The sequence below is a fragment of the Eriocheir sinensis genome, chromosome 38 (genome assembly GCF_024679095.1).
Source record: "Eriocheir sinensis breed Jianghai 21 chromosome 38, ASM2467909v1, whole genome shotgun sequence".
In the NCBI taxonomy this organism is placed as follows: Eukaryota; Metazoa; Arthropoda; class Malacostraca; order Decapoda; family Varunidae; genus Eriocheir; species Eriocheir sinensis.
The window spans coordinates 13,358,857-13,379,146 of NC_066546.1; the positions used below are offsets into that span (position 1 = coordinate 13,358,857).

The following is a 20,290-nucleotide window of genomic DNA, read 5'->3' on the forward strand; positions in this document are numbered from 1 at the left end:
GAAAAGCCAAAATCTCGCGGGGGTAAATAGTGTTGATGTAGAAAACGGGGTGTGAGGAAGGAAAATAAATTGATGTAGAAAGTAATATAATAATCGTTCCCTGGAGGTATATATTTTTTCACCTCCATTTCCTTCTTTATCTCCTTCTTTTGTGCGACAGAAGAAAAGTCGGAATGTCAAAGGAAGAGCAAAAAAACTGTTGATATATAAAAAAAAAAAACAAGGAATGTCTAATAAATAATAACGGATTTTTGAAACTACCTATTTTTTCACAGCTTCTATTTCCTTCTTTGTCTCATTTTTTGTGCGACAGAAGAAAAGTCAAACTGTCAAAGGAAGAGAAAAACAAACTGTTGATATATAAGAAAAAACAAGAAATGGGTAATAAAATAAAAATTGATTCCTGAAGCTACATATTTTTTCACCGATTTTATTTCCTTCTTTATCTCTTTTTTTGTCCGGCATTCAGAGTAAAAGCCAAAACGTCAAATGGCTTGGAAATATCACGTTCATTCCCTCCATTCATCTTTGCTCCCTGGACGACAGAAATATCTTCATAATGGGACGTCCCGCAGCCTTTTGTGACCTTTTATTAATGGCCGAGTAACTACTGACAAGACTAATGCCAAGGGAGATAACATATAGTAATGGTTGAGTAATGGTAGTAGTAGTAGTAGTAGTAGTAGTAGTAGTAGTAGTAGTAGTTGTGAGAAGAAGAAGAAGAAGAAGAAGAGGAAAAAGAAAAAGAAAGAAAGATGATGATGATGATGATGGGGAAAAGAAGCGAAGAAAAAGGAAGATATAAAAAAAAAAAGAGTATAATGTGTTTCCAAGAGAACGCGCTTATAAACAATTATTAGGCGCCTCCCGAAGTAACAACGCGCAACATCAAAGTAAAAAAAGACACCCACGTCATTAGGCAGCGGTACAAGGTGTTGAGGTGAGCCACACAGGTTAATGAAGTGTGGCAGCCGTGAGCACACCCAGGCGACAATGTTCACGCCCTGTATGGCTCAAGGGGCTGGTAGTGTCAGACGCTTCTCCCTCTCACATCAACCATTTCCAAAGGCCAAAAAAAAGAGAACAGTCGGGTTTTAATGAGTGTTTTTTGGGGTTCATGGTACAGAAGAAGGGTCCAACTACCACCAGGGTCAAATAAGTACCGAAGGAAATGACCCAAACTCTTATGAAAGCCTTGTTTAATATGTGAGCTTAGGCTACGTAATGTTTAAAAATGTCACTGGAGATTGGTGAGGTGAACAACGCCCCCCCCTCACCCACCCCCCACTCACACCTAGGCACTGAGAGCTCTGGGGTCATATCTTCAAAACATTTCTGCGGCCAAGCATTCATATTTGACAAAGGTTTCGTAGGAGTCTGGATCATTTCCAGGGGTACCTTTATGATCCTGGTGGTAGTTTGATCCTTCTTCTGTTCTGTAGCCTAGCATTTCCAGGAGTACCTTTATGATCCTGGTGGTAGTTTGACCCTTCTTCTGTTCTGTAGCCTAGCATTTCCAGGGGTACTTTTATGATCCTGGTGGTAGTTTGACCCTTCTTCTGTTCTGTAGCCTAGCATTTCCAGGAGTACCTTTAAGATCCTGGTGGTAGTTTGACCCTTCTATTCTGTAGCCTCGGACACACTCATAAGAACCGGATTAATCTCTTTATCGGGCTATTGATATGATTAATGTGAGAGGCGGAAGCGTCAGAGAATACCATCTCACGTGAAAGGTTAAGTATACGAGTTATCCCGCAGAAGCTTAAGGCAGGTGATGGGTAGGAGCTTGCCAGGTGTGTTATATTCGCCGCTTTATTCATTCGCCTGTCTTTTTGTAGCAGATAGTCTCTGTGCGTCTTTCTGTCTCTTTTCGGATGAGTCATGAAGTATACGAGTTATCCTGAAGCAGTACTGAAAAGAAGAAGAAGAAGAAGAAGATGAAGAAGAAGAAAAACAGAAGAAGAAGGATAAGAAGAAAACAGAAGAAGAAAACAGAAGAAGAAGAAGAAGAAGAAGAAGAGGAAGAGAGAAAAAAGGAAGAATGATGATGATGATGATGATGGCGAAAAGAAGTGGAGAAAAAGGATGATATTAAAGAAAAAGAGTATAGTGTGTCTGCCTTCAGTCACTCGTCTGTCTCTCTAAATATATAATTGTACCTAAATTAGCCTAGCTCTCTTCTACATAATTCCCAAATAAATGCTGTTCTATCAATGCATCTGTCAATAAACTTTTCTATTTATGGATCACGCATCAACATAATCATATAAGAAGCTTTGTTAGTATTTAAATATCAATCATACACATACGTTATGGTGACTAAGAGAGGTCAGTCTGTCAACACACGCTACTCCAGAGATCCTTTCATTATTTCCCACCTGTCCTCCCTATCCAAAATTCTTTCTAACACCCATCGAAAGCTTCCAATCCTTCGTGTATTAACTGCATATCAATCAAGCTGTCTATGTATCTCCGTACCTATCCATATTTATTTATTCATATATACATTCTCTCTCTCTCTCTCTCTCTCTCTCTCTCTCTCTCTCTCTCTCTCTCTCTCTCTCTCTCTCTCTCCGTTTCCCAATCCATTTATCTCCATCCCGGCGTCTTACTTTCGATACGGTATTTATTTATTAATCTACCTGGCTCCGTTCCTGTCTACCTTTCCTACCGTCGTGATGGCTACACAACCTCCAACCACGGCGCTAACAGCTCGCCCACTTAGAACAGAGTCGAAGAGTTAGGGAAATATGAGACAAAGGTAGATAACGGAGACACGTACCACCATAGAATCATAATGAGCGGATAAATTCAATCACCACACACACACACACACACACACACACACACACATACACATACACACATACAGAGAGAGAGAGAGAGAGAGAGAGAGAGAGAGAGAGAGAGAGAGAGAGAGAGAGAGAATGACCACTCAGAACAATGTAAAAGCAAACAACTATTACATAAACGACCCGTATCGACGCATCACTTTTTCTCCTCGAAGTCACTCACCTGTCTCGCACCTTTCGTCACTCCAGTTATTTAAGCGCCACTCACTTTCACTCGTCACTTCCCATTCGATCGTTGACGTCTTGAAACTAAATACATCGGATCATTCGGATAGCCATTTGCAGTGACAACTTCAACTCTTAAACTCGTGCTCATTGACAGTATCTTGAACCTCTAACTCAAATACGCATGCATCACTTACTTCAAACGATATTTAAGAGCATACAAATTACGCTTTTCGTGTCGTCTTTAACTTTCAATCAGTGGGTATTTACATTATCTTTTAATCTAACACGCATTGACCTTTTAAAACAAACAGTATTCAAGAGCATAAGTATACATTTCTTCGTGTGAACTACTCTCGCTATTGTATTTCCATTATTCACTTCGCCATCGGTTAATTTTGTCACATTATTAAATTACCAATATACCTTGCCCAGCTTCCCACTCTTATTTTCTTTCTTTCCCGTCTATAAAAATGTTCACTTACTGTACTCCTATATCACTCCAGACACCTCGTTCATGGGCAGCGACACATACTCGGTCGTAAATGACTCTCGAAAGATGGACAAGTTTGGTTAACACTGACTTGAAATAACTTATAATACACAGAATTACTAAACCCGCCACCGCTCCCCTTCGCCGCCGTCACTCAGCTTGCACGAGGAAGACAAGCGAGGTTTATAGTCCTTCAAAGCAAAGTCTTCTCCACTGTCGAAATTTTAACCGTCAAAGTACACAGCAAAAAGTTATGCACCTATAAAAGGATGTGACTTCAACCTCCACACTCACTCGTGGCCGGAACCACACTGATGCTTTTGGCTGCTGCTGCTGCTGCTGCTGCTGCAGCCTCCGCCGCTGCCAGCCGTCACATAGATAAATTTCCAACGATTTTTCTATTTTACATTCTGGACGAGATTTACCTACGATATTAAGAGAGAGAGAGAGAGAGAGAGAGAGAGAGAGAGAGAGAGAAGGGGGGATAGCAAGCATTTATTTCTCCCTCATCACATCAGCAATAAAACAGATTTTGGCAGTAAACGTGCATGGATATTGATGGAATGTGCTGTGAAATTTGTTTTAGGATATGGAAATTACTAATGAATATAAATAAGTTTAAAATAACATTAACCCAGGGTGAAGCAGCCCGACGTGGTGTGCACCGGCGAGAGTGAGCCGAGCGTCTCCATCACCGGCCCTTCGAAGTTCACTCCTTTTCCTCTTCAGATACGACGTGAGAGAGAGAGAGAGAGAGAGAGAGAGAGAGAGAGAGAGAGAGAGGAAAAAGAAGAAAGGAAGAAGAAATAAACAAAGGAGGTGCGGGGCAGGCAAGGAAAAGAGAGAAGAAAAGAGAAAAAAATAACCCTAAATAAACAGGGTAAGGAAGACAGAGAGAATAAGAACCATAATACACACACGTCACTTAGGGCCGCTTTCACAGTCACGTTTGTTTGTGTTGATCGTTGCCAATGAGCGACGATCGCCGCTACCAACAAGAAATACGCTTTCACAGTCGCACAGTCACAGCTGTTTGCACCAGTACCAGAGATTGGACCCTCTGGTAACGGAGCTCTGGTAGCCGCGGGGGCTCCCCAATGGAGCTTACCAGTGACATTAATAAGTAAATAGTACAAATTCTTGCCCTCAAGTGGTTAAATTATTTCTTTAAATGGATGTAAAAAAAATATTACACTATACAGCATCACGTTGCATGGCTTCAATGGTAATATGAGAAAATAATTAGAAGACTTTGAATGACATGAACTCTCTTCACCTGCTGACAGTCAACGTCCTGCTGAGAATTTCAGTTTGATTGACTGAATGTTTATTGTTGCAAAATGCACAGTAAAGGAGAAGGGAGGACTTTAATACATGTCATGCACCATTATTCACTTGTTATGCCATCTTGGTCAAACTCTCGAGAGTTTGACCAAGATGGCATATAAGAATATACGATCGTATTATTCTAGATAGCCTCATATGTATGTATATGCATAGGTCATACATATAACGAAATCAGCCATGGTATGTAATGAATAAATGTGAAGCCTGCTAAATAAGTGTGAATAATGAACAAATGTAATGAATATATACAGGTGAGGAGACTCTCTTGCTGACATCCGTTAAATAATAGAACTTTATTACTGGTCACCATTATTAAATAAATTTTCACCTATTAGCTATCCCTTGGAAATATTAGGCTATCAGCAGATTTGAGCGGTGTATTACAGCGAGACACCACATTTTTGCATCACATCTCCGTTATTCTTTATATTTATTCTTCACGTTTACTCCTTGTATATACTCTATTTTTCACATTTATCCTTCACAATCCTCCGCTCAGCTGATGTAATGTTGACATTTCCCGCCGCTCCGGCGCGCCAACACTGCCGAGCCACGCGCCTTCGTCTTGCCATGACCGTCACCACGCTGGTACTGGTAGTCACCGGCACCACGAAAACAGCGACTGTGAAAGCGGATCGAGGCGATGGTAACGGCTGCTACCAGGATGGTAGGGCCTTTGGTTAGGGTGAGTACCAGACGACTGTGAAAGCGGCCCTTAGGGTTCGTTCACACTACAAGCAGAGCAGAGCGGCGCGGTTAGGTGTTCACGTATAAGCAGAGCAGGGCGACCTGCAGAAGAATCATTCGCAGGCAACAGCCCGATAAACTCCTCGGAGTTTATGTGGAAGGATGATGAAAATGTAACGATTTACAAAGGAACATGGAATTTCGTTGTTAAAGCCAAGTCCCACGGCTGTGTGGGTCACTGATGATTATGTATAGGATCAGAATATCACCAAAATAGCTTTTCTAAACATACGGCTGTTATATATCATTAAATTGTACCTTAATTATGCACAATCTGGTCAGTTTTTGTAATTTTGGCTTCAGCAATAAAAATTCACCTATGTAGATAACTTCTTGGCCATGTTGATTGAAGGGTGGAGCCGTGGAGGACCGCTAGCTGCGAGCAGCAAAAAATTCGACCAAATTTCCCGAGCCTGCCGCTCCGCTTGCGGTGTGAACACCTGAGCGTCTTTACATTCAAAACCATGTAAAAATTAATGCTGCTGCTAACCGCTCTGCTCTGCTCTGCTTGTAGTGTGAACGAGTCCTTAGCTACAGTACCCCCCCCCACACACACACACACGCTTCAGTAGGAGCAGAGCAGAGTACGTATCAGGCTTGTTTTCATGATTTCCTTTTTTTTTCTTTTTCTTTTTTTGCCCTTGAACTATTTCCTATACCGTAAAAAAAACGAAAAAAACGAAAAAAGCTTACTATAAAAAGGTGTGGTCAGCTTGGCACTCTCGGTCCCCAGGGGTGCTGAAGGGGCTCTGAAGACAAACCGGGGGAGCGTTTTGCGATTTGCACAACACCGGGAGGTGAGGCGTTGTGCAGCGTGAGGGCCATCTTGGCGGCGAGGTCAACATTCAGCAGGCCATTGAGCAAGGAGGAGAGGAGGCTGCACGCGAAGGTAAGTCACGCTACAACCCCTTCGCCTCCTCGGTTACTACAGTTTGCACGTCCTGTTCCCAGCTGTCCTGCTGTCCGTCTCCCTACAGTTTCTCGTCTGGGTTCCTCTTTTACTTTTCTCACTCGTCATTTACTACGTCCCAATTCTTTCTCCACAAGACCTCTGCATGTCACGAAACACACGAGAAATCAATCCAGACAAGGAAAGGGTTTCACCGGCGTCAGGGATCGAACCCGCGACCAGCGAGACGGGAAAGTCCCTCCTTAACCAGTCGATCAAAAAGATACCCCAATCGCAACTTTGCAAGAGTGAGTCACGGAAGGCCCTCCCATCAGGCGGGTCAGGCCAGGGCACCACACCTTCACACACTTGAATCACATGGTGGAAGGTTTGCCTTCGGAGCCCCAACAGATTCGCAAGAGATGTTACCATAAGGGTGACTATGCAGAAGCAAGTAGAATGTTTAGTGATGTCAACTGGGAAGAGGAGTTTAAGGAGAAAGATGTTGAAGGCAAATGGCAAATCTTTCTACATTACTATAACACCATAATAGAAAGCTGTGTACCGCTGCAGAGTACCTCCCCTCCTGGAACAAAACCCAAACCTAAATGGATGACAGGGAGAGTCCTAAACAAAATTGGAGAAAAGGAAGATGCCTGGATAAGATAACGACAAAGAAGATCAAGAGCTAGTCACTTATTAGTCTTTTTTCCAAAGTCTTCATCAACTCTTCTTACTTTCTTTTATTGATTGTTTTAATTTCATTTTGCATTCTATTTCTTTTTCCTTTCCCTTTTTACTTGCTCAGCCACATTTCTTTCTTGAGTTTTCTTAAAAAGTTCCCTTTTCTCTTTTACTATCCTCCTTATCTCTTCTGTCCACCATGAATTTCCTTTTCTTTTTCCATCCCTCACCACTTTCATTCATACCACTTTTTTTGTTGTATGTAGTTAACATTACTTCTTTAAATGTTCCAAAAACTTTTTCAATATCTGTACTATCTTTAATACTTACCCATTTTTCCCCTTCTTCCCAAGCAAGTGGGCATAGCATGAACATCCACTCCACTTCTACCCCTCTACATATCAGCATGTATCTTCTGTTTACCATCTACACAAGGGGTCATGCCCACTCTCACCTTGCTTTTGTCCTCTTTGCTGCTTCTCATTATAGCACTGATAATCAACCAGCCCACATGAGGAATCCACCTTCTATTCCCCTCCCTCTCCTGTCACTTCAGTCAACAGCTGCCCCAATCACCACCTCTACCCCTCCAATATTGCTGAGCCTCGTTTCAAAAGTTTACTGCAACTCCCTTTTGCCTTTCCAATACCTATCTCTTCAACTTGTTTAACCCGGTAGCTGCAGGGATCCTGTTTCTTATAAGCCCCTCTAAGCGAATTAATGAGAAAAAATCATCACTCACGCAAATCATTATATAATAGGTATATATCAATGCATTTGTGATCAGTTTATGCATCCTCTATATTGGGGGGTTCATGACAAGCCAAAAATTTGGCCCGTCTCTGGTATGCAGTAAAGCCACAAATTTGGCCCATCGCTACTACCGGGTTTAAACTTTACTTACCTTCCATTACACTTTTTTTTTTGTGTGTGTGTGTATTTTTATTTGGTTAGTACATACCTAGTTAGTTTCTACCAAAATCACCATTTACCCTCTTTTTGCTGTCCCTATCAGGCTTCTAGACTTTTGTTTCACCTATGTTCAATTCCATTTGCTTTTCTTTTTTCATCGCCAAATTCTACCATATCTGTTAACTAATTCAGTCTTAATTCAAACACTGTGGTAAATCCCATTTTATTGTTTTATAATGAAACAGTCAAATTTGTAGAAGCTTGTAAAACATGGGTAGAGACGAGAAGAGCGAGTGTGTGTGCTGGATGGGAGTGGTGCCACACTAACCAGGGCACCACTGGGAACCCTCACTTATAAAAAAAAATATCCAATGAAAAAAAGTACTTGACGTTTCAAAACCTTCCTTTAGGATTTAACAATTCCAACTATTCTAAAACAATATAATTATGTAGTAATATTATTATACATATACCCTTTACAATCTAGAAAATTCATACCCCATGGTTCCAGACTCAAATGATTGGTAAAGTAGTACTAGACTCCCTATATGGATTTCTGAAAATTAAACACATACTACCAAATCAATTCACATGAAAGTGGTGGGACAGTTTCAATGAATAACAAAATTAGACTTAATCAAGTTGCTTCTCACTTCAAGTACAGAGTGGGAACTGCAAAGTTTGAGAGAGGAAGAAAAATGAAGATTAGGAAGTTAGCTTGGCTCTTAGTTCAAAAGATTTTTTTTTTTTTTTTTTCCCCCAGCAGTTGAGTGGTGATGAATTTTTCACGAGTCAGGATGTACTTGCTGCGAAAATTCTATGTTGCATATGCGACATAACAGTAAAACTGGTGACCTGTTATTCATGCACCCACTTCCCCAACACAGGGAAGTGGGATGTTTTGTAGGTTGCCTCTGCTGTCTGTCAGCAGAGATGGGTAGCAAGCAGCCTCCACAGAGTTACCAACAGCACAGACTCTGAATTAAGGCATTTATGCATACCTAAAGTGAAGGTGTTGGATTCTGTATAACTCAGTCACAAGAGGACAGAGCCAGGCATTCAAGAAGGCAGAAAGAACTAGAGCTACAAGCAAATTTTGTAAACTTTGGATGGGCAGGAATCTTACACACTATGTGGTGCATAACTGTACAAATACTCTGGTTATGAGTCACTGGTGTGTTGGAAAAACTCTCCACTAGGGGCACACTGATCATCTGGGGAGTCTCAAGGTCACCCTACTGGGAACCTGTCAATGCCATGTTTTACTGTCTGAGGCAAAAATCCTTCTGAGGAAAATTTGTCTGACCGGACTAAATATCATAGAGCTAGTTATCATAAGTGTTTCAGTTTACCATTCTATATACCCAATAAAATCATTAAAGTACATGCCAGGCAATGGACAGAAAATATTTAATACTTATCCCTTATCCACATCAACTTTATGCATTGGTGACAATTTTTCACTTGACATTAAACCTCAATTATCCAATTAATTGAAAATGCCTCCGAACACAGGGCAGTCCTGCAGGTCACTTCCATTGGTAAAGATTTAATAGTTTGGGCCATATTCATGCAGCCACTGTACCTTCAATTTCAAACCCAAGGCAAACAAGCAACAATCACCAGCACAAGCAAATACGTGCACACACTTTCACATACTTATACCTGCAAACGCACAAAAAAAGGAAAATAAAAATAAAACACACACACACACACAAACACACACACACACACACACAACCATGAGGTGCAGGAGAGTACAGGCATATTATGTGCATTAATGGAAGGATATCATTAGGCCATGTGGCACCTCGCTCCCTGTCGCTGCGGGGGAGTCCTGACAAGCCCTACTCGTGCTGGCCTTGGGAGGCACCACCACAATTTGCTAGAAACCTCAAGTTATGCCAAGCCTCTAACACCTTGTGGTGGGCTAGGCTCTTACAATAATGCCACCAACAACATTTTCTTTTCCAATGGCATCATGCATTGAGATTATATGAAGTCATTGAAAGGTTTGCATACTATCTACTGATGCAATATTTGAAAAATCCTACACACTACTAATTTGCCTTGACTACCATCTATAAAGATTGCTAATATGGATAAAATTTGAAAAATAGGAGTACACATTCATTTGGTGGTGACTACATTCAAGTGTTTACGAAAAGCTCAAGTCAGGAAAATGTTACAATTAACCTTTATTTTTCACACACTGAAAAGATTGAATTCCATAACTATGAAAATATGTACAGTTACAAAGATTTATTTAAAATGGTTGTCCACAAAAAAGAAACCATTTTATTTTCAAATTGAAATAACTTCCAACCACAGACTGGCAGGGAAGAACTGACTTGAGCCTTGACAGCTCAATAGAACTTTGTGCTACTTAAGTGTGCATGACTGTTGACCATGGTGCTTGACTCCTTGCTGGCAGGCTGGAAAAAACTTCCCTCACACTACACGACCAGACTTCATCCCAACACTCAGCCTAAAGCTGTTATTTTGCTAGCCTTCAGCAAATTCTCAAGACCAAGGAGGACTTACTACAGAACACCAAGAATATAACTTCTGTAATGGAAAATAATGAACAAAATAAATGAAGAATCACCATTACTGCTCAAAAATTGCACTTAGAAATTTACAAACTTTGCGTAGATCAAAATCACACATCGCCCAGTGTGCCACACGAGCCCTGTCTAGCAGTTCCTTCCTGTTTGTGTCTCGTGTTAAGAGGCAATTGCACAAGTACAAAATTTGATTAACAGAGAGCTTCAGTGCCCACAGGAATAAATATTTATGCTAAATATATATATTTATATTTATATATGTATATGTATACTGTCTAATAGTTCATACAGTTCCCATTCTTCTTTACATGTCAAAATATCATGTGTGGCATGAAAGACAACAGGTCCTTAGTTGGACAGAAGTGATTTTCCAACACCATAAACTTCAAACACTGTGTATGAAGGAAAAATCATTGGCTAAGCTAAAATAACAACAGGATACTTATTCCCTGTCCCAGCATATACAAAACCTCCAAACAAGGAGATATTAATGCGTCACTAAGTCAGCCTTCAAGTCCATCAAATGAACTGTGAATGCATACAAGAAGCTTCCACCTTTGCCTCACAAACTGGCAGAGGATAAGGATAACAAGCTGAACACTGGACTGAGCTATGTAGTGCATCAACCAACAGCTACAGGTCTATTTCACTGCTAAGGATGAGGGAGTGAGTAAGTGCTGCAGTCATGAGTGCTTTCTGGAGCTAACTTATTTGAGTTAACATCTGCAGCACTTCAAACTGTCCTCCGGCAGTGGGTCACGCCGAGGGTGACTGGAGGCATGACGCTGTGCATGATACAAAATTTTAGTGTTTCTATGAAGAACATTTTTATCCCTAAACCTCATGGAAATGGTTGCTTTATAAACTGGGAGACTACCAACTGCAAAGTGAAAAATATTTGTAAATATTATACAAAAATAACTATCAGCTTTTAGAATCAATCACAAGTAAAGTGAAGTTGAGGAGCCCACAAGAGGCTCAGGTTGAGCCAGTCATTGCCTGGGTGAGGACATGGAGAACCACAAAATAAACCGGCATTCTGTGTGCCATTCAGCATTGTGTGAACATTGTCAGAGGACAAACAGCCATTAATTAACTCAAGGACTTGGCACTCAACTTACACAACCAAATAAATTCCTCATGACCATTGGGTCTGGCCCTCGAGGACTGGACAGCCAATCCCATGGGCTGCCACCGCACACGTCTGTCCTGTTGAAAATGCAAACAACCACTGAAGGGAACCTGATGACATCACAATGTTGATGAAGAAAAAAATAAACAAGATGCAGCAGCAGCAGCAAGCTGTGAGGAAAACTAGTGGGCATTTTCTCTCAGAGTGGTGGTAGTGGTTTTGGTAGTGTTGGTGGAGGAGGAGGAGGTGGTGGTGGATGTGGTGGTGGAGGAGGAGGCGGTGGTAGTGGTGGAGGTGGTGTTGTTGGCGTTGGTGTCACTGGGGTCCTTCTTTTCACGCTGTGTGCTCAGTGCCATTAGCCTCATTTGGCGGATCACGGCTGTTGCGTTGTAGGCTTGCTGCAAGGGAAGGAGTTTTGAGTGTGTGATGCAGCTGAGGGTAACACACCTAGGGCTTAAAATTAGAGTTAGGGGCCAGTGCTTGAAAGCCTTGTTAATATTGAATACTTGAAGCAACTTTTTTTTTAAGTAATTATTACATCATAAAAATTATTTCTCAAGTGATCAGTTAGAAAAAAAGAAACATCAATATTTTAGTTCAGGAAAGTAAATTTTCTTATAACATGTATAGCACTATCAAAATCCCAAAATGGTAATACTTTGAATTTATAGGAATGTCCTTCATATATATATATATATATATATATATATATATATATATATATATATATATATATATATATATATATATATATATATATATATATATATATATATATATATATTGATAACTGCAAGCCACTTCTTTAGCACACAGACACCACATTCAGTGTTGCACAGTCTGTGTGTCAGCAGTGTTGCCTCAGACGCTCACAACTACATATATACTCTGTGATGATGCTACACTATCACTAGGCTCCTGGTGAGCACACACTAGTCCATGTTGCTGTTATCACAAGACCTATGGAGTCTAGGGTATGCTATGTTATCTTGAAGTCAAATTACCAAAGGTGTGTGAAAAGAAGAGTACTCTTCTTCACTACTGTGAGTCTACTGGTGATGGACAGCATTTCTGGTTATGCCAATATGGTATATTCACTTGGTATATGAAGATTATTATTAAAATAACTGCATATGTCACTTTCTCTTGAGAATGATATACATTATACACCTTATAACTGTGTTGTAATGTGTCTGTGGGTTTAAAAGGTCAACTTTAATCCTGAGTAAGAATCTTAACAGGAGACTCACTGCACCAAAGGTGTGTTCCAGACTATAGTGGCATTTAGCATACTGCTACTATTTTTAAGCAACTGATAACAACTCAACAGTAGTAAACTCCTTGGGTGCAATGCTGCTCACATTGTTATCAATGAAATCTGTAGGGTTGCCTCCTTCAGAGGAGGCAATTGAACATCTAGGGATAACATTCTACTTGAGGCCATTCTGAAGAGTTCAGGGGGAAGTAGAGAACATCAGGTTGCAAATCTACTCACATCCACTATGTTTCCTCCCTAAGTCAGTACAGGAGGGTGGTTCACACAGTATACTGCGAAGCTAGAGTACTTAGAATCTATTTTCTGTCCTCTATGGATTATAAACTTGTACACCATCTTGGTGTGAGTGCCAGAAAAACAAAACTGTGTAGCTGGTCCACACCAAGTGTATTTCTACAACTATTTTGTTCTTACTCTATCAGTAAATGGATAGATTCTAAATATCTAATTGCAAGTTGCACATCAAAAGACTAGCAGGCACTGCAGTGCTACAGACACATGCTCTTCAACAAACCATTGTTGGTGTAAAGCCAGAGAAGCCCCAGCTGGCTCTCCCTCCAAGATGCTGCCGACTGTATAGCGCACAACAACCTAGTCTAACACAGAGCCCCGGCCACCGCACCCGCCATCCCACGGCACCGCCTCCCACCCACACCCCAGATATGGCCGCACCGAATGTAAACACTTGAAGAGAAGGGGATCTTGAGGGGAGACTTGGGGAAGTATGACAATAAAGTTTCCACAGGCCTCATATTATGGAAACTTCAGGACCTTGTGTACTAAAGGACAACAGACAACATTACACTGAAATCAGTAATGTTGGCCTTCTGATGTTGCTGCTGCTGTGCTGCTGCTTCTGCTGCAGGGATTACCAGCAAGGAGCAGGGGAGGAAGCCACTTGGTTGCTGTGCTTGTAGTGTTCATGCAGCAGCTTTGTTTACAGTTTATGGAGTTTACGGATTTAAAGGTAAATAGTGCAGTGCTGTACAGCTGGCCTCCGCTCTAAAACTTAATAGGCATCAAATGCGGAAAAGCACTTTGCAACACTGAAGGAGAAACAATTAGCGATCATTTATGTTGTTTCTGCAGCAGCGCATCCAAGATGATGCTACTGAGGGCAGTGGTGGAGGGTGGGCCATGGCGAGGGTGGCGACTGGTGGGTGGTGGTGGCCTGACCTGAGTGCACCACAGCCTTTTCCTTCTCCTTCTCCTCCTTCTCCTCCTCATGCTCCTGAGCCTCTGCCTCCTCCGTAATGGGAGGACAAGCCGGGGGAGTGTCCACCTCCATGCTCGTGGAGGAGAGGGCCAGTCGTTGCATCTTGTGAACCATCACGATTGCATGCATTAGTTGCTGCAAGAGACAAGGTACAGCCCTGTCATAGTCTACTCCTCACGGTGCCACTTTCTGCACCTTCTTCAGCCTTAAAGAGCTTTACTAGGGGTCTTGGGAACCCCATCCCCTGTGGTGCTCCCTCCTGTGTCCCCTGATGCCCCTGTGTGTGTGTGTGTGTGTGTGTGTGTGTGTGCGTGTGTGTGTGTGTGCGTGTGTGTGTGTGTGCGTGTGTGTGTGTGTGTGTGTGTGTGTGTGTGTGTGTGTGTGTGCGTGTGTGTGTGTGTATTTAACTAGTTGTGAAATACAGGAAACAAGCCGTACTAGGCTCATGTGTGTGTGTGTGTCAAAGGACTTTCCCAGTTACAGCTACAGCATCTTAGGGCATCCTAAGTTTCTGGACCCTAAATCACTGTAAATCTTAAGAGTAAACTTTTTCATCAGTAGGTTTAATGTTCTGTTGAATTCCAACATGATTATCACCTGCTGCTGAAACCACTGACTTGCATATAAATAATCTGTGGAGCTTTCATACACCTTGACTCAGATAAGTTTCATTAATACATTTTCCCTCACACTGGGCACATATATTTCTCGCAACATATCTTTGCCCCCTGTAATGAGTACACACCTGAGACTTTGGGCTCAAACAAGTTATTTCTATAAGACCCATCAGAAATCATCCTGTGATAGTAGAGTAAAAGTGCTTCTGGAGCAACCATTGAATTTCTTCACCTTTTAATATATGTAAGACTTCTGGCCAATAAACTTTAGGATTTGGACAACCCCACCAGCCTCATGTAGCTTTAAAAGACAAAAGAATCCTGCAATATAAAACTAGTAAACTGGGAAGGGGAAATTGTTTCCTCTCATTCCTCCCACAGGAGACAGTACTGTGCATGCCTCACCATTCAAAGTAGGAGAAAGTACATACTGTTAGGATGATGACAGTGACAGTGTAGGACAGCCCAAGCTTTGTAGTCAAGCTTTATAGTCAAACTAGGAGCAGCCAGGACAACCTTAACTTTTGCTCTGACACCTTCCAGAATGACTTTCAGGCAAGGAAAGAATGACACCTGCATTCATGGGCGATCGTTGACTTTGAATGTGTGTGACAATGTAACTTCCACAGCTGCTGTAATCACACCACTGTTATCATAACTCCTCAAATTCATGGTCATCTCTTGCCCTTGTAACACAAGCAGATGATGAATCAAAGCAGATGCAATAAGGTCAGCAATAATGACAGCAGTACATGAAGTATTTACATGATCCATCACAATTAAAATAAGCAAGAATGAACACAGGTGCAAGTCTGTGACCACCCCAGCCTTAGAGTGTTCAGTGATCCCTTCCAAGGCCTGTGAAGTGATTCTAAACTCAGTGACTGTCCTGCACATCACCACATTAAACACCGAAGAACAAAACTCACTAATCTTTCAACACTCAGCCTCAGCAAGTAAGAAATTATTGATTCACGGCATCTCTGAAGATGAAACAACTATCTCTACTGGCACAAGTCTGAGGAGCAGAACTCTTAAAAATGTCATGTACACTGCTTGACAGAGGAAATGCTGAAACCTGCCTCGTTAAGATCTTCACAGTTGTCCGGCTTCTTTTTCTTTCAGTCTTTCGGTATTGTAGCTTCATAAATGTTGCTTTGTGTTTTGTAATCCATATAATAAATACTGCAGAGCCAAAGTACTGAATGATGGCACTCAGATTTTACTATAATTATCTTCTTTATCATAACTTGAAAACTTTAAATACAGCTTGAAAAGTCTGTCCTCGTAATCATATCCTCATGTTATGGAAGCTTGGGGTCTAAATGAGAACACAGACAGTGTCCATAAGAAAGTTGGAAAGTTTGGTTTAGTCGGCGCAACATCTGTGGTCATATGCCGGAGAGACACAGAAGGGGAAAGAATTATAGAAGAAGGGAACAGATCCCAGGAGATGGGACACAACCCCCGATTAATACTTGGTACCCATTCACTGCTGGGTGGACAGGGGCGTAGGGTATCGGAAAAGCCACCCAAATTTTTCCACTCTGCCCGGGAATCGAACCCGGGCTCTCTCGGTTGTGAGCCGAGTGTGCTAACCACTGCACCACGAAGCCCCCAATGTCTATAAGAAAAGACATCCTGTTGAAAAAGGAGTTTCAACAAATAATGGAACTAACTCTGGCTTATACATTCTTCTAATATTGACTTGTTTTGCTTTACAAGTGTATATTATCATGTGGTCCACTATTTCCTTACATGTTCACTGATAGAGTAATCTTGAATAATTTACCTAATTCTGTGACATCTTTTGTAATTTCTGTCTTTCCTGCCATCACTGCTGTAGATCCTTTTATTACTCTTGTCCTCTCTTTACGAGAAAGAGAAGGGTGCTTAAACCGCCCAAGTGGTGGCTGACGGGGTGGTCATTTTTACATCAATAATAATAAATATAACCATCAGCAGATGAGCCCGTTTCTAACAGGAAGAGTAGAGTTAAAACAGGCAATTTTACCATTTTGAAGTGTTTTTGGCAAAAATAGTTGAATGATGTCTATTCCCCAACTTCTGGCTCATCCGTCATGGCTGTGCCCAATTAGTCCTCTCAGTTCTCATCTCTATCTTTTTTTTCACAATTCAGTCATTTATTGTTTAAAATTTATATACCCCCAACCATATGCATTGAGTGCAACCCTGCTCTTCCCCAACCCCAGCTAGTATATTAGTTCTTATAGAAAAGGTTTTTGGAGATGAGATCCTTTAAAAATATACATAATCTGTTCTCCATCTAAATACTTTCCCTTTCCTGAATATGTAGGACAGGGAGGATGACTAATTACAAGGATCCTGACTCTGCATTGTCCTGCAACTCACAAAGGACTTGATGCAGCCTTGTGACAAAAAGGGTGTAAGAAGATTTGTCCATTTTTACCAGTTATTTTGATGAACTTTTAGTGTATCCAGCACAACCAACTCCCTAGCATCCTTCTATACCAAACTGGGGGGTCACAAAGGTCAAAGGCAGTGTCTTCCTGGGGAGGTACATTAGTCCTGAGTTGGGGTATTGGATGGAAGCCCATAGGCAAGGCTTCTCCGATGCCTTCGCTGTATCGGGGTGGCTATTGAGCGGGTGGCGCACGATCTTGTTCCTGGTCTTGCCTTCACTAATGTATGGCGACAGGTTATCATTCGTAAGGTTTAGGTGGGATTATGTTAGTTTATGAATATCCTTCAGTAATTAAGCGGCACAGGCTATTATATTTGACCGTTTTAGCCGCTTTGCTTGGTAAGTAACTTGTACATAACTGACTTATCTGCCGAACTGCTTAAAAATAACTCCACGGCATCAACCTAATTAACCAAGCATTGCTCAGCGAATAGCCTCACCTTTGTCATATATTTATGAAAAGAGAAAATTAGGAAAAGTTGTCTCACCAAAGCTGAGTTAAGTAAACACCAGGCAAAAGTTGAATAAAATCTGGAGAAAATATAGAAAAAAGCCCATGCATAAACTTATATAGTGCCAAATTTAAAAGTATATGTTCATGTCACTCTAAGGAGCTGAAGAGCTAGTAAAAACAGGTACTAATGTTGCCAATTCAACTTCATTTCTATTGCAAACATAGATTATGATGATTAGGGGCTGTGATTTATGTTGTTATTGAATTAAATGCTATAAGGATTGGGCAATGACCTCCCATGCCTCCTAAACCTCTTAGAAGATCTTATCGAGAGGAACTCAATTCCTGGTCAAGTTCCAACATTACCTTGCAGGCAGCCTACTGACCTCCAGCCTCAAACTTTATTTAGAAAGAATGTAATGGATCAACACCAAAAAGGTAAGAAGACTGGTGTGAATTAATACAAAATATTTATATATTTATATATATACGTAAATATATATATACTGTATGCAGAGGGAAAGGCCTGTCAAGTCCACCTCAGAACAACAGTAATGATAACCCCCTAAAATAAAGCAAAAAGAAAACACAATTGAGAACTGAAGCTACATGATGTACACAATGCAAGTATTGTACAAGGAGGCACCAATATGCACTTAAGAAGCAATTTCGTCCCTCTTTTTTTATATGCTAGCAAAGATTGCTGTTTCCTAGAGGAGTAAGAGGTGTGGCGAGGGAGCAGCACCATGCCTTAGCTCCTCAGCGGCTGACAGGCCCGGCTATGCAGAGAGCAAGAGAGAGAAGAGGGAAAAAGACAACAGGATGGTGATGGCTGAAAAATAGGATCTATGTACAGTTCCTTGAGAGATCCAATTAAAATATGTGAAATGTAAATAAACTTTTTCAAAAGAGAAGACCAAGAAAGCATGCACTGGTGTCATATTTACCCTCCATCGGCTCTTAGCAAAGTTCTTCTTCAGCTGCTCGGAGACGGAGCTGTGGATGTTCCTGTCACTGGCAGCGTTACCCGAGATCCTGCAGCGGGGGAACACAGGCTTAGGTACTGAGCTGAGGCTACATTTACTGACTCTATAAAACATGCTTCTGGGTGTAGAGTGTACAGTAATACCTCGGCTTACGAGTGCCTTACTTCACGAGTACTTTAATTTTCGAGCAAAAATAAATAAATAAATAAATAAATAAATAAATAAAAAATAAAAATGCCTTGGTTTATGAGAGGTGACTTGGTGTACAAGCATCCTGTTTGTACAAGTCAAAGACGTGAGCGAGGGTTCCCTTTGTTTGCCGCAAGACGAGAGCGCTCAGAGTGGAAGACAATGGGAATGGGGTCTCAGTCTGCATTGTACACTCACAGAGGTAGCACCCACGCACTCGTGTCTGCTTCTGTTTGTGCTCTAGTGTGCGATTTCTGTGTTTACAGCACCACAGTGTGCGTTCGTTTTGATTTACAAGTTTTTTGGATTGCGAAAAAATTCCAGAACGAATTAAGCTCATAAATCAAGGTATGACTGTACTTTAATATGGTATGCCAGGCACCCAAATTGATAAAACATACATCAGTGGCAGAAAATCATACAGTGCTCCACCTGTTCTTGTTCATTCATGCCAATACATACTTTGATAGTGTCAGCTCAGCATCACAACCTTGAGTTGCATGTTTTGCAGCTTTGTTCAGTGTGCCATATTATTATTACTACATTCTGACCAGTCTTTGATTACTTCACAGCTACTAAAGGCAAAAAATTAATTACAAAATTTACTTTTTGTAAATCTAAGATGCTGGATGTCAATTATAAAATCTCTAAGTAAATCAGCATAAGCTACATGGTGTATACTTCCAAGGCCTGGATTTCATAAAGGTCTAAACCATCCAAACCCTGCAGTGCTTCCTACTCGCTTCTCCACCTTCAGCTGTAACTTAGTATCACATCAGCAGGCTTGCAGCTGTATCTAGTATCTAGAAGTTATGCTACCCTTTGAAACTAGGGTTTTCTTTTACTTGCCATAATTACAGACTGAGTTTTAGGGCCAAAAGTAAGGGCTGGGTCAAGCTTTACATAAATATACATGATAGGTAATTTAACTACAAGCTGAGATTTGTTTGCCCATGCAGGTTAAGATCCTCCTGCTGCTGCTTGACCGTTTCCACTCCTTGGTGGGTGGCGGCGCAGGACTCACCAGGGGTGGCTGAGGGACTGCTTGCAGGTGTACCTCCTCTCCACATCAACACACATCAACTGCCGGATGAAATCTTTTGCAGAGTCGCTGATTTCATCCCAGTAAGGCGAGTCAAACTCAAATTCACCTGTAGGTAGAAACAAGAAGCATAAAATCAGAGTTAGTCCCTGCAGAGGAAGGGAAAAGGGGTCAACAAAGCCACTGTGACCATTTAGGGAAGTGTCTGAAAAAAAAGTATTGGTAGTTTTGTATAACCTTAACCTTCTATGAGGCAGCAGTGACACCTCTTGGTCA

General features: G+C 41.3%; 2 protein-coding genes and 1 long non-coding RNA gene across 6 annotated transcripts in view; 1 reads left to right on the forward strand and 2 right to left on the reverse strand.

Annotated features, from left to right (window-relative positions):
- LOC127008684 (neuronal acetylcholine receptor subunit alpha-10-like) overlaps positions 1 to 3,814 on the reverse strand; it is a 110,968-nt gene extending 107,154 nt beyond the window's left edge. The window contains exon 1 of the mRNA XM_050881003.1: positions 3,770 to 3,814. The gene's annotated coding sequence lies outside the window, so the exon portion shown is untranslated. The remainder of the gene's footprint in view (positions 1 to 3,769) is intronic.
- Positions 3,815 to 5,206: 1,392 nt separating this feature from the next.
- On the forward strand, positions 5,207 to 20,062 carry LOC127008687 (uncharacterized). The gene is made up of 3 exons (XR_007761252.1): positions 5,207 to 5,542; positions 6,338 to 6,493; positions 19,932 to 20,062. It is a non-coding gene; the product is annotated as an uncharacterized LOC127008687 (long non-coding RNA).
- LOC127008685 (calcium/calmodulin-dependent protein kinase type 1) overlaps positions 8,301 to 20,290 on the reverse strand; it is a 118,538-nt gene continuing 106,548 nt past the window's right edge. For 2 of the 4 annotated variants that reach the window (XM_050881006.1, XM_050881005.1), the window contains exons 7-10: positions 19,997 to 20,123; positions 18,745 to 18,832; positions 14,241 to 14,415; positions 11,982 to 12,186 (exon numbers count right to left, since the gene is read on the reverse strand). In XM_050881006.1, the coding sequence (XP_050736963.1) occupies positions 12,122 to 12,186; positions 14,241 to 14,415; positions 18,745 to 18,832; positions 19,997 to 20,123 (455 nt within the window). In that variant the 3' untranslated portion in view covers positions 11,982 to 12,121. Of the gene's footprint in view, positions 12,187 to 14,240; positions 14,416 to 18,744; positions 18,833 to 19,996; positions 20,124 to 20,290 lie in introns of all 4 variants that reach the window. The other 2 variants (XM_050881008.1, XM_050881007.1) reach the window with 1 other exon arrangement.